This window comes from Bison bison, unplaced genomic scaffold (assembly GCF_000754665.1).
Source record: "Bison bison bison isolate TAMUID 2011002044 unplaced genomic scaffold, Bison_UMD1.0 scf7180017864037, whole genome shotgun sequence".
NCBI lineage: Eukaryota > Metazoa > Chordata > Mammalia > Artiodactyla > Bovidae > Bison > Bison bison.
Genome location: NW_011494609.1, coordinates 1,677,151 through 1,689,709, shown reverse-complemented (window position 1 = coordinate 1,689,709; position 12,559 = coordinate 1,677,151). Strand labels below are relative to the sequence as shown.

Sequence of the window (12,559 nt, the reverse complement as noted above, 5' to 3'; positions counted from 1 at the left end):
CCCCCCTGCCCCCTCCCGGCATCGCCTCCTTTCTGGATTCTCTTCTCCACCTGCCAGTGAAAGTGGACGTCCTGTGCCCTCTCTCACCGACACCCTCCTGGTGACCTCTTGTGCTCCTACCCGTGCCCACAACTTCCATCTTGATGTCAGTCACTTCACATGTTGATTTCTGACCTGGACCTCACTCTTGAGCCCTGTGCCTTTATTTCTGATCATCTCCTATCAGTGCCGCACTGGAGGTCTCCACAGCACAACCTACAAGTGTGTCACGTTGATCCTTGTCATCGCTTCCTCTTCTACCACAGCTCTTCTACTTTGATCTGTTCTTTGTACAGAATGGCCCCGAATTTACCCATTTTCTTAGGTCATACACTTGATGCTTGGGAGTTAATCCTTGAATCTCTCCCTCCCCCCCTGACAAGGAATCCAGTGATAAATAGTGTGGATTCTGAGTCTCTTACATGTGTTTCTGTTCTCTCCACTTCACTACCCCGCTCCTTGCTGCAGGCGTCTCTAGCCTATCTTACTATAAAGATGGTTTTTGACTGGTCTTCCAGCATCTGTTTCATTCACCAGTTCGCCTCTGTTCTTCAGCCAAGTAAATAAATGTTCAGGAAAGCAGTCTCATCCGGATCCATCCCCTGCTTTCAGCCACTTTTTGGCTTTCTCTTGTACTTCAAAAAAAAAAAAAATTTGAGAAGGCTTCCCAGGTAGCGCTGGTGGTAAAGAACTGCCTACCAGTGCCGGAGACAAGAGACGCGGGTTCGACCCCTGATCAGGAAGATCCCCTGGAGGAGGGCACAGCAACCCCCTCCAGTATTCTAGTCTGGAGAGTCCCATGGACAGGGTGGCAAAGAGTCAGATGCAACTGAGCGCAGCGGGGTTTTCAGTGGTTCCTGTGCTCTGGCCCCGACCCAGGCATTCTTCCTCTCCATTCACTCTGGTCTTCCGGGAATTTTTTTCATTTTCCGGACCTTATTGTGTTCTCCATCACAGTTCTCACGTGGACTGTGCTCAGCCTGGAATATGCTTTTCCTCTCTCTCTGCTTCGGTGACTACTGTATATCCTTCTGAGCTTAAATATCACTACCAGAGGCTTTCCCTAATTCTTCAGAGTATCCTTCTTTCCTCCCTTTATTCTTCCAAATATATTAATACTGCAAATACATAAACTCTACCAGGATAAGATAAGACATTTGTGTTCATCCTACCCGTATTTAAAGAAGTCAATATTGTGTCTTATTTGCTTCAAACCTTTTTTATTTAATTTTTAAACAGTTGATACGTTCACATGGTTTACAAATCGGTAACATAGACGGGGACTCAGTGAAGAGTCTTTCCTTCTGTGTCCTCTAGCCACCTGATTACTATATTAATGTTACTGGTTTTCTGTAGCCTTTCTGAGATGTTTTATACATACTCAAGCAAATACAAATATATACTCTTCATCTAACCTTTTGCACACAAGTGGTAGGTAGCATACCATGCACACTGCTTCACAGCTTTTTTTTTTTATTTTAATGTGTTTTACATATATTTTTTAATAGATATATTATGGAACTCATTCTGTTTCATAGAGAGCTTTTCATTTGTTTTGTTTTGCTTTTAATGGTCACACAGTATTCTGTTGTGTAGATGTTCCACAGGGCATTGCAGTTGTTCCCTATTAATGGACATTGAGTCTACTTTCAGTCTTCCTTACTTTACTACTCAAAATACTGCTATAATGAATAACCCCATATACAAATCATCCACACACACACAGTTAGTTCATCTGTGATATAAATTCTTGGATGTGAAATTGTTGGGTCAGAGAATAATGTGGCTTGTCACTTTGATGACTGTTGCCAAATTGCTCTCTGTGTAATTTTTACCAGTTTAGCTTGCCAGTAACTGAGTTTTAAGAAACTGGGATCATCTTTGGATACAGTCTGAAATGAAAAACCTAGCATTGGACACAGTATAGTTACATTTTGTTTATTTCTTTTCATGTATGAATTTGAGTAGTGTCACAGTTTAAGAACCATTAGCATTCTCTGATTGGAGAAGGAAATGGCAACCCACTCCAGTGTTCTTGCATGGATAATCCCAGGGATGGCAGAGCCTGGTGGGCTACTGTCTATGGGGTTCCACAGAGTCGGACACGACTGAAGTGACTTAGCAGTAGCAGCAGCATTCTCTGAGAATTTTCTGCCTGTTTTTTGTCTGGATTATTTTCAGTAGTATTTCTTGGGACCACTTTCATTGAGTAAATACTGAATGATCTGTGCTAGCCACTGGTGATAAAGAAACAGGCTTTGCCTTCCTAGAGGTTACAGTGACTCAGTATATAAATGAATCAAGTGAATAGAAATTGCAAGAACTAGAAAATAAGACAATATAATAGAGACTAGCTGTTTGTTGGGTGAGGTGTATTAATTTAAGTAGGCCCAACTGGTAACAGATAGAGCCCCCAAAATATGGTAGCTTGAAGAATGTGAAGTTTCTCTTTTATGTAATGTCCAGAGTGAGCATGTGGGTTAGCAGCACGGCTCTCCCATGTCCTGGGTTCCTGACATCTTGTGACTGCCCCATCCCCAGGGCCTAGTTGTCTGCTGCATGCCACAGAAGGACCTGGCAGGTATGTTGTGGACTGGATCTGGTTGTGCTATAGGAACTTGCCATTGACCAAAACAGTTGCACGGCCATGTCTAAGTACAGCGGAGACTGGAAGTGAGTATGGTTGGAGCCACATGCCCAGGAAGAAGTTTTTTGAGGACAACTGGGAGTCTCTGGCCCAGAAGTTAGGGCAGCGTTAGCCAGAGTGGTGAGGGAAGACTCTGGAATTGAAACAATGAGAAAGAAGCATCCAAGCAGAAATTAGAAATCAGAGCATTGTAGGCAGAAGGGAACAGTATGTGCAGATACTCTGAGGCATGTGAAAGATGTTGACCAGATAGAGGAACAGAAGGAAGATGCTGTGTAGTAGGAACCCAGGCAGCAAGAAGAAGGCAGACCAGAGGAAAAGGCTGGAGAAATGAGCACTGATCAGACTGTGCAGGTTGTGTATCCATTCATCCTTCAGTGGATGCTTGGGTTGTTTCTTATTTTGGCTGTTAAAATAATGCTACAGTGAACATGTGGGTACATATATCTTTCCAAGATAGTGTTTTTGTTTTCTTCAGGTAAATACCCAGAAGTGGAATTGAGGATCATGTGGTTCAGTTCAGTCACTCAGTCATGTCCGATTCTTTGTGACCCCATGGACTCCAGCACTCCAGGCTTCCCAGTCCATCACCAACTCCCAGAGTCCACCCAAACCCATGTCCACTGAGTCGGTGATGCCATCCAACCATCTCATCCTCTATTGTCCCCTTCTCTTCCTGCCTTCAGTCTTGCCCAGCATCAAGGTCTTTTCAAATCAGTCGATTCTTCACATCAAGTGGCCAAAGTATTGGAGTTTCAGCTTTAACATCAGTCCTTCCAGTGAATATTCAGGATTGATTTCCTTTAAGATGGACTGGTTGGATCTCCTTGCAGTCCAAGGGACTCTCAAGAGTCTTCTCCAGCACTACAGTTCAAAAGCATCAATTCTTTGGTGCTCAGCTTTCTTTATAATCCAGCTCTCACATCCATACATGACTACTGGAAAATCCATAGCCTTAACTAGACAGACCTTTCTTGGCAAAGTAACATGTCTACTTTTTAATATGCTGTCTTGGTTGGTCATAACTTTTCTTCCAAGGAAAGCGTCTTTTAATTTCATGGCTACAGTCACCATCTGCAGTGATTTTGGAGCCCAAAAAAATAAAGTCTGGCAGTGTTTCCACTAATGTTTGCCCCCATCTGTTTGCCATGAAGTGATGGGACCAGATGCCATGATCTTCGTTTTCTGAATGTTGAGTTTTAAGCCAACCTTTTCACTCTCCACTTTCACCTTCATCAAGAGGCTTTTGAGTTCCTCTTCACTTTCTGCCATAAGGGTGGTGTCATCTGCATATCTGAGGTTATTGATATTTTTCCCTGCAATCTTGATTCCAGCTTGTGCTTCCTCCAGCCCAGCGTTTCTCATGATGTACTCTGCATAGAAGTTAAATAAGCAGGGTAATAATATACAGCCTTGACATACTCCTTTTCCGATTTGGACCCAGTCTGTTCTTCCATGTCCAATTCTAACTGTTGCTTCCTGACCTGCATATAGGTTTCTCAAGAGGCAGGTCAGGTGGTCTGGTATTCCCGTCTCCTGAAGAATTTTCCACAGTTAATGTGATCCACACAGTCAAAGGCTTTGGCATAGTCAACAAAGCAGAAATAAATGTTTTTCTGGAACTCTCTTGCTTTTTCGATAACCCAACAGATGTTGGCAATTTGATCTCTGGTTCCTCTGCCTTTTCTAAAACCAGCTTGAACATCTGGAAGTTCATGGTTCATGTACTGTTTAAGTCTGGCTTGGAGAATTTTGAGCATTAGTTTACTAGCGTGTGAGATGAGTGCAATTGTGCAGTAGTTTGAGCATTCTTTGGCACTGCCTTTCTTTGGGATTGGAATGAAAACTGACCTTTTCCAGTCCTGTGGCCCCTCCTGAGTTTTCCAAATTTGCTGACATATTGAGTGCAGCACTTTCACAGCATCATCTTTTAGGATTTAACATAGCTCAGCTGGAATTCCATCACCTCCACTAGCTTTGTTCGTGGTGATGCTTCCTAAGGCCCACTTGACTTCACATTCCAGGATGTCTGGTTCTAGGTGACTGATCACTCCATCATGATTATCTGGGTCGTGAAGATCTTTTTTGTATAGTTCTTCTGTGTATTCTTGCCACCTCTTCTTAATATCTTCTGCTTCTGTTAGGTCCATACCATTTCTGTCCTTCACTGAGCCCATCTTTGCATGAAATGTTCCCTTGGTATCTCTGATTTTCTTGAAGAGATTGCTAGTCTTTCCCATTCTGTTGTTTTCCTCTAGTTCTTTGCATTGATCACCGAGGAAGCCTTTCTTATCTCTCCTTGCTATTCTTTGGAACTCTGCATTCAAATGGGTATGTCTTTCCTTTTCTCCTTTGCTTTTCTCTTCTCTTCTTTTCACAGCTATTTGTAAGGCCTCCTCAGATAGCCTTTTTGGTTTTTTGCATTTCTTTTCCATGGGGATGGTCTTGATCCCTGTCTCCTGTACAATGTCACGAACCTCCATCCATAGTTTATCAGGCTCTCTATCAGATCTAATCCCATGAGTCTCAGTTCCACTGTATAATCATATCATGTGGTAGTTCTGTTTTTAATTTTTTGAAGAGCCTCCTCCATACTATTTTCCATATAATGGGTGTACTAATGTATGTTCCCATCAGCAGTACGTGAGGGTTTCCTTTTTTCTGCATCCTCACCAGCAGTTGTCATTTGTTGTCTTTTTGGGAGTGATGTCTTACTGTGGTTTGGGTTTGCATTTCTTTAGTGACAAATGATGTTGAGTTGCTTTCCTTGTGCATGGTGGCCATCTTTGTGTCTTCCTTGGAAACGTGTAGTCAGATCTCCTGCCCATTTTTAAGTCAGATTATTTGGGTTTTTGCTATTGAGTTTTATCAGTTCTTTTTATGCTTGGGATATTAGCCTATCAGGTACGTGGTTGACAAATGTTTTCTCTCATTCAGTAGGTTGCCTTTTCGTTTTGTTGATGGTTTCCTTTAGTGTACAGTAGGTTTTTAGTATAATGTAGTCTCATTTGTTTATTTTTGCTTTTGTTGCTTTTGCTTTGGTGTCAGATTCAAAAAATCATCGCCAGGGCTTGTTCCAGACTGTCTGTGTTTCCTTCTAGGAGTTTTCTGGCTTCAAGTCTTTAATCCATGTTGAGTTCATTTGGGGGTTTAGTGTAAAATGGTGGTTGAGTTTCATTCTTTTGTATCTGGCTGTCTAGTTTTCCTGACACCATTTAAATTAATTAACTAATTTCTCCTCTGCACTGGGTCTTCACTGTTGCACACAGGCTCTCTGTGGTCTCCGTGAGCAGGGGCTGCTCTTTGCTGAGCTGTGTGGGTCTTCATTATTGCGCACAGGCTCTCTGGTCTCTGCGAGTGGGGCTGCTCTTTGCTGAGCTGTGTCGCTTCTCCTGTGGCAGCTTCTCGGTGCAGAGCGTGGGCTGCAGTATGCGTGGCGCCCAGTCTTGGTTTCCTTGTGGCCTCGGGCATCTTCTGGGCAGGGATCAGACCTGTGTTCCCGGCGTCGGCAGGTGGATTCTTAACCACTGGACCACCGGGAATTCCCACGACACCATTTATTGAAGGGAATAGCCTTTCTCCATTGTATATTTTTGGTTCTTTCTCACAAATTAATCGACTGTATACACATGGGTTTATTTCTGGGCTCGCTCTCCTGTTCCGTTGATCTGTGTGCTGGTTTTTGTGCTGGTACCATGCCGTTTTTAGTTCCTATAGCTTTGTAGTATAGTTCTGTATCAAGGAGTGTGATGCTTCCAGCTTTTTCTTTCTCAGGGTTGCTTCAACTACTTGGATCTTTTTTGTGGATTACAAATTCTAGGATTTTGTTCTATTTTTTGAAAAAATGCCATTGAAGTTTTGATTCTGATAGGATTGCATCAACTCTGCAGGTTGCTCTCAGTATTTGGACACTTAGCAGCGCTGATTCTCCCCTTCCAGTCAGTGAGCAGGGCCAGTCTTCCCATTGCCTTGGGTCTTCCATGTCTCTTGCTCTTGTCTTGTTTTCCATATAAAGCTCTTTCACCTCCTTGGTTAAATTTATTTCTTGCTTATTTTGTTCTTTTTGATGCCTTTGTAAATGGGATTGTTTTCTTTTTCTGATATTTTATTATTAGTATATAGAAATACAATAGGTTTTTGTGTAACTGATTTTGTATCCTGTAACCCTGCTGCTGCTGCTGCTGCTGCTAAGTCACTTCAGTCATGTCCGACTCTGTGCGAGCCCATAGACGGCAGCCCACCAGGCTCCCCCATCCCTGGGATTCTCCAGGCAAGAACACTGGAGTGGGTTGCCATCTCCTTCTCCAATGCATGAATGTGAAAAGTGAAAGTGAAGTCTCTCAGTTGTGTCCGACTCTTCACGACCCCATGGACTGCAGCCCACCAGGCTCCTCCGTCCATGGGATTTTCTGAGAGTACTGGAGTGGGGTGCCATTGCCTTCTCCTCCTGTAACCCTACTGAATTTATTATCTCCAAAACTTTTCTCATGGAGTCTTTACGGTTTTCCATATATGATGTTGCATCATGTGTATGTAGCAACCATTTTACTTCTTTATTTCCAATTTGGATGCTTTTTATTTCTTTTTCATGCTTAATAGTTTGGATATCTGTTTTTAAAAGATCATTCTTGTGATTTGGGGAGTGGTTTGGTAAAAGGCAAGGGGGGAAGATGGGAGTTGATTTAGCAGGCTGTTGTGTTAGTCTAGGCAAGAGATGGTAGTGACCTCAGATAGAGTAATGAAGAGATGCCAGATGTGAGTTCTTATTTTGGAGGTGGCTTTAGTGTTACTCACTGATTGTTTGAGTGGAGGAATGGTTAGGCAGCTAAATGCATAGTAGTGGTTCAGTTAAAACAGGAAAGATGGAGAGGAGGGGCTTTAGGGTAAAGAATGTCTTTTGGACTGATCAGAAATAACCAGTTTTACCCTCTGGCCCTTTCCAGAAGAAGTTTGCTGACCCCTGGCATAAACAGTGCTCCCAAGGAAGGAAAGTGGCCAATAAAATATATGACCCTGTTTATGGGTATAACTTGCTAAAAATTGCAGCTTTCATAATAAAATGATTTTCACTCTTGAAACATATTTGCAAGTTTGTGTTAGAGAGCTGTCTGAAACATTAAAATTTCAAACCCCTCTCTCTAATGTAAATGCTAATGTAGCTTTTAATTGAAGATTAAAGCTTGGAAACATCCTCTGAATAAATCTTTTTACAATCTGCTCTTCCAGGTGCGTCAGCAGTTTCCTGCTCCCCTTGGTTGGTCAGGCACTGAAGCTCCTACACAAGTCACTGTTGAAACTCATCCCGTTCAAGAAACCACCTTTCATGTAGCCCCTCAACAGAATGCATTGCATCACCACCACGGAAACAGTTCCCATCACCACCACCACCACCACCACCACCACCACCACCATGGACAGCAAGCCTTGGGCAACCGGACCAGGCCAAGGGTCTACAATTCTCCAACAAATAGCTCCTCTACCCAGGATTCTATGGAGGTTGGCCATAGTCACCACTCCATGACATCCCTGTCTTCCTCAACTACTTCTTCCTCTACATCTTCCTCCTCTACTGGTAATCAAGGCAATCAGGCCTACCAGAATCGCCCAGTGGCTGCTAATACCTTGGACTTTGGACAGAACGGAGCTATGGACGTTAATTTAACCGTCTACTCCAATCCCCGCCAAGAGACTGGCATAGCTGGACATCCAGCATACCAGTTTTCTGCTAATACAGGCCCTGCACATTACATGACTGAAGGGCACCTGGCAATGCGGCAAGGGGCTGATAGGGAGGAGTCCCCCATGACGGGGGTGTGTGTGCAGCAGAGTCCTGTAGCTAGCTCGTGACTACATTGAAACTTGAGTTTGTTTCTTGTGTGTTTTTATAGAAGTGGTGTTTTTTTCCAAAAAAAACAAAAGTGCAAAGCTGCTTGAATCAGAAGGAGATTAACACACTGAACTGCTACAGGAGGGCAAAGCTGACTTTTTTTTTTTTTTAACTTGAAAAGATTGCAAAGGGACAATGAAGTTTTTAAAAGAGCCATGTCCAAACCCATCTTCTCGGATAGCTCAGAGGCGTCCTCTTTTTGCCGCCCCCCATTTTAACTTGCCACATCCCGATCACGTAGTGGGGTTTTTTGTCTTTCTATTCCACAAAAGTTATTGTTCAGATGTTGGTCTTGCTCATTTGCCAACTAATTTTAAAATAAAACGGCACTGCACATCATTTGCGTACAGGGCCCCATGAGGGTGTTTTCTCCCCCTTTTTGTTTTTCCTTGCCCCCCGCCCCGCCTCCCGTTTTTGTTTTGTTTTTGTTCTGTTTGGGGTGGGGGGTGGGAAATTGGGGTTTTTAAGTCCTCTAAACACACTTGGGCACGGAAACGCAGTACTGTAAGAAGAGGGACCTCCAGCTCACACAGTCATCACCTGCAGCTGTATGGGAGGGACGGTTGTATGGGCGTGTGGAAGGCACAGGACGCACGCTGAGTGGCGGGGTCAGAGCCCTCTGTCTGAACCTCCTGAGGAGCAAAGCAGCACTGACCTGGGGTCCTGTGGGTCTCCCGTTGCCGAGGCCGCAGGGAGGGGAACGGAACGTGACTGGCCTCCCGTCCAAGGTGCACTGAGAAGCAATCAACGGGTCAGTCGTGGCCAGTCCTGAGGAGGTCTGAGTGGTGGTCTTTGGGAAAACCTTTGGCCTTATGGATTTGGACTCGAAACTAGAAGAGCCTACCATTTCAGATGCAATCACTTTGGGACATGCTTTTGCAGACAGTCCTTAACGCTGAAAACACAGAGAATGGGTAATTCAAGAGGCCTTTCTTTTAAAACAGACTTTGGTGACCCACTAATTGTAAGGTATTGCAAGGTCACTTTGCGTGTGTCATAAAGTTGACTTCCTTATTGGTTGAAGGTCACAGAAGTAGTGGTTTGCTTTGATGGAAATAGCTACAGCTGTGTCCCTTCCTGCTTTTTACTTTTTCTTTTGCTTTTTCTCGGCACGTGGTATCTCCACCATTTCTTCTGCACAAAGATGTCTTCTGTTCATCCTGAACATTTTTTAAAAAAAAATGCAGAATTTTATGTGACTGCTTTTTTGCCTCACAATTATGCTGTGAATTTTACAAAAATTTATTTTCTTTTTTGATAATTTATTGTACCAAAGCTGTTTTTATAGCACATAGATGTCTGTAACCAATAATGTAGCAGTTCTGCACTTTGACACAAGGTGTAACTAGACCATTTTTAAATGTCAGTTGAAAATTATGGCTGTACTATTGCTTAAACAAAACTGGAACTGTTGCTGAATCCATAGCCAATACATTTACAGCAATCTGTGTACTGAACATGATAGATTGACACCTAACTCAAGATTACAACAGCTGTTACATCCTCAATGTGTTCAGGCTTCTGAAGGTAAAGGGACACTGGATCCAGAAGCTATGGAACTAGCAGTTGATTCTTGTATTCCTGATTAACCTACTTGTAAACTTGAAAGCAAGACCTCGGTTGCACCAACAGGTCCAAAACATGAGCACGAGTAAAGCAGAACTCGCACGCGTGACCTGAGATGAGCAGGCTGGTGTTTTAACAGGTGCCTAGTTTTGAGATTATGCTGCCTTAATGTAACACAGTCTGGCAGTTGCTAAATTTGTGTTCCCATTTTAAATTGACCAATTTTACGGTGTTATACTTTTGAGCGGTTGAATTGGGAGAATGAAGATAAGAAATTTACCTGTCCAGGATCAAAGAAGCCTAGAAAAGAAGCAGTAATCTACCTCTGCCGATAACCCTGTTCAAAACAACTCAGCAGAAACACCACGTTACTTTTTATTGGTCAATTCCATGTGGCTGACTAGGTCAATTTTTTTCTGAACAAAAGCAGGTTTTTATATGTAAAACAGTGACAAAAGACAAAAAGGTTTAAAACTATGTGAATGTGAATGGAAACTTGGGAATATCCGTTTTTATAAAACCACACAAAAATTTTTTTTGTTGTTAATCAGGAAATCCATATTTATTTTGTAATTAAATGTCAAGCCTGTGGATGATTTTTGAACTTCGTAGTTCATGAAGGTTTACAGTGAATAAAAGGATGTCATCTTGAGTCTAGCAATATCAAAAGGAATTCAGTAGTTACTGCTGTTTAGGAATATGAGGTGAAGACATACGTGGGTCAGGTCATTTTTTTTCTGTGCTGGTTGCCACATCTTAGCAAGCACCAAAAAAAAAAGCAGTTTTTAAACCGCTATTTACATACAGGAAGTCATCAGAGCCGATGCTTCTGCATACTGTGTTATGTTGCAGTCCAGTTTTGTGTGCTTTACTACACGGTTTGGTTACAGGGCTTCTGTGCATTGTAAACATAAACAGCATGGAAAAGGTTAAATACCTGTGTGCAGATTGTAAGATCTGGTCCGGACTTGCTGTGTATATTGTAACGTTAAATGAAAAAGAACCCCCCTTTGTATTATAGTCATGCGGTCTTATGTATGATAAACAGTTGAATAATTTGTCCTCAGACTCTTTACTATGCTTTTTTTAAGATTAAGTAAAATGTAAACATAGTTAAAAAAAAAACTTTACTATGCAGTTAACCTGGTCCAGGTAATGGTCTGGTAGGTATACCAACTAGAAGTTTGAAGTCAAATGTGTAGAAAGGAAAATCATAGTTACATCATCCTAGGCTTCAAAAATCTTGGAAAAAAAAGTAAAAATTGGAGGTTTAACAGACAATTTGATTTTTTAAGATTGACTCTTTACTATATTCACAGGTTCTGTCTGATTGAAAATGCTAGTAGTTCGTCATGTTGGGGATGGCGTGGGAGTTAGGTGGTTTTCTCTAGGCTTTGACCTGCGTGGAAACACGAGGAGCTACAAATCATACCCTTCCTCTTGCCCCAGATCCTTGGTGGATGTCTGTCAGGGGCTTTCTTGTACAGAGTCTTAAGATTCCTGCCACGGTGAGTTAATCCTCACCAAAAATCTCTCTTTATAAATTAGCCTGTGTAAGTATGCAGTAAGGTAGCTTTCAGAAGGCAGAAAACATACTGTAAAAGTTGAATGTGATTTCGTTAAGTTCAGATTGACTACATAAAGTTGCACCTACCACGTGTGAAAGGAAAACCTCCTTTAGTGTTTTTCTTAGGGTGAAGAGCATTTACTTAGGTAAGCAGCACATTTTATATGTCAGACTCCAAAAAGCCTAGGCTTGTTTTATGAATACTAGAGCTACCAAAAAAAAAAAAAGATACAAGTGAAATTCACTTAGGCTGCAGTAATCCTCTAAGGCCAATAAGATGACTGCTGTGTTTGCCAGTTCACTCTCTTTTCAGCGCCTGTGTTGTTAAACTCACAGTAAGTTATAATAAGGAAATACAGCGAGGATTTCCTGTCGGTACCCCAGTTTTCTCTTGGCCTGCCCTTGCTACCTTTCAGAACCACGAGTTCAGGGACTTCCCTTAGGCTCCCCGAACACAGTGGTTAAGACTCACCACTGCCGCTGCCTGGGTTCGGTCCCTGGTTAGGAACCCACAGGCTGCCCAGTTCAGCCGAAAAAAAGAGTGTGAGTTCAGTACTCCTTTTAAAATGTGCCTTTAAGTGAAGGGTAATTGCTTTTAGTACTGTGTTGGTTTACACCACACATCAACGTTCACCAGCCATAAGTGTATACACATCCACTCCCTCTGGAACCCCCATCTTACAATCCTCATTTTTATGGCCATTTTTGTCATATGGCCAAAGCTAATAGGTCAAATGATTCATTTCAGATAGAGAACTTGGTCTTTGTGCCATGTATGAAAAAAACGTGTGAAATTTTTTAAGATTAGAGTTGGGAGGAAAACTGACTTTGGCATACTGAGGCTGTATTCGGG

The 12,559-nt window shown here is 42.5% G+C and overlaps 1 protein-coding gene across 7 annotated transcripts in view; it reads left to right on the top strand.

The window, feature by feature from the left end:
• Nucleotides 1-11,208, top strand: part of DYRK1A (dual-specificity tyrosine-(Y)-phosphorylation regulated kinase 1A) — a 130,841-nt gene extending 119,633 nt beyond the window's left edge. For all 7 annotated transcript variants that reach the window (XM_010834829.1, XM_010834824.1, XM_010834825.1 and 4 more), the window contains one exon: nt 7,913-11,208. In XM_010834829.1, the coding sequence (XP_010833131.1) occupies nt 7,913-8,533 (621 nt within the window). In that variant the 3' untranslated portion in view covers nt 8,534-11,208. The remainder of the gene's footprint in view (nt 1-7,912) is intronic.
• The last annotated feature ends 1,351 nt before the right edge of the window (nt 11,209-12,559 follow it).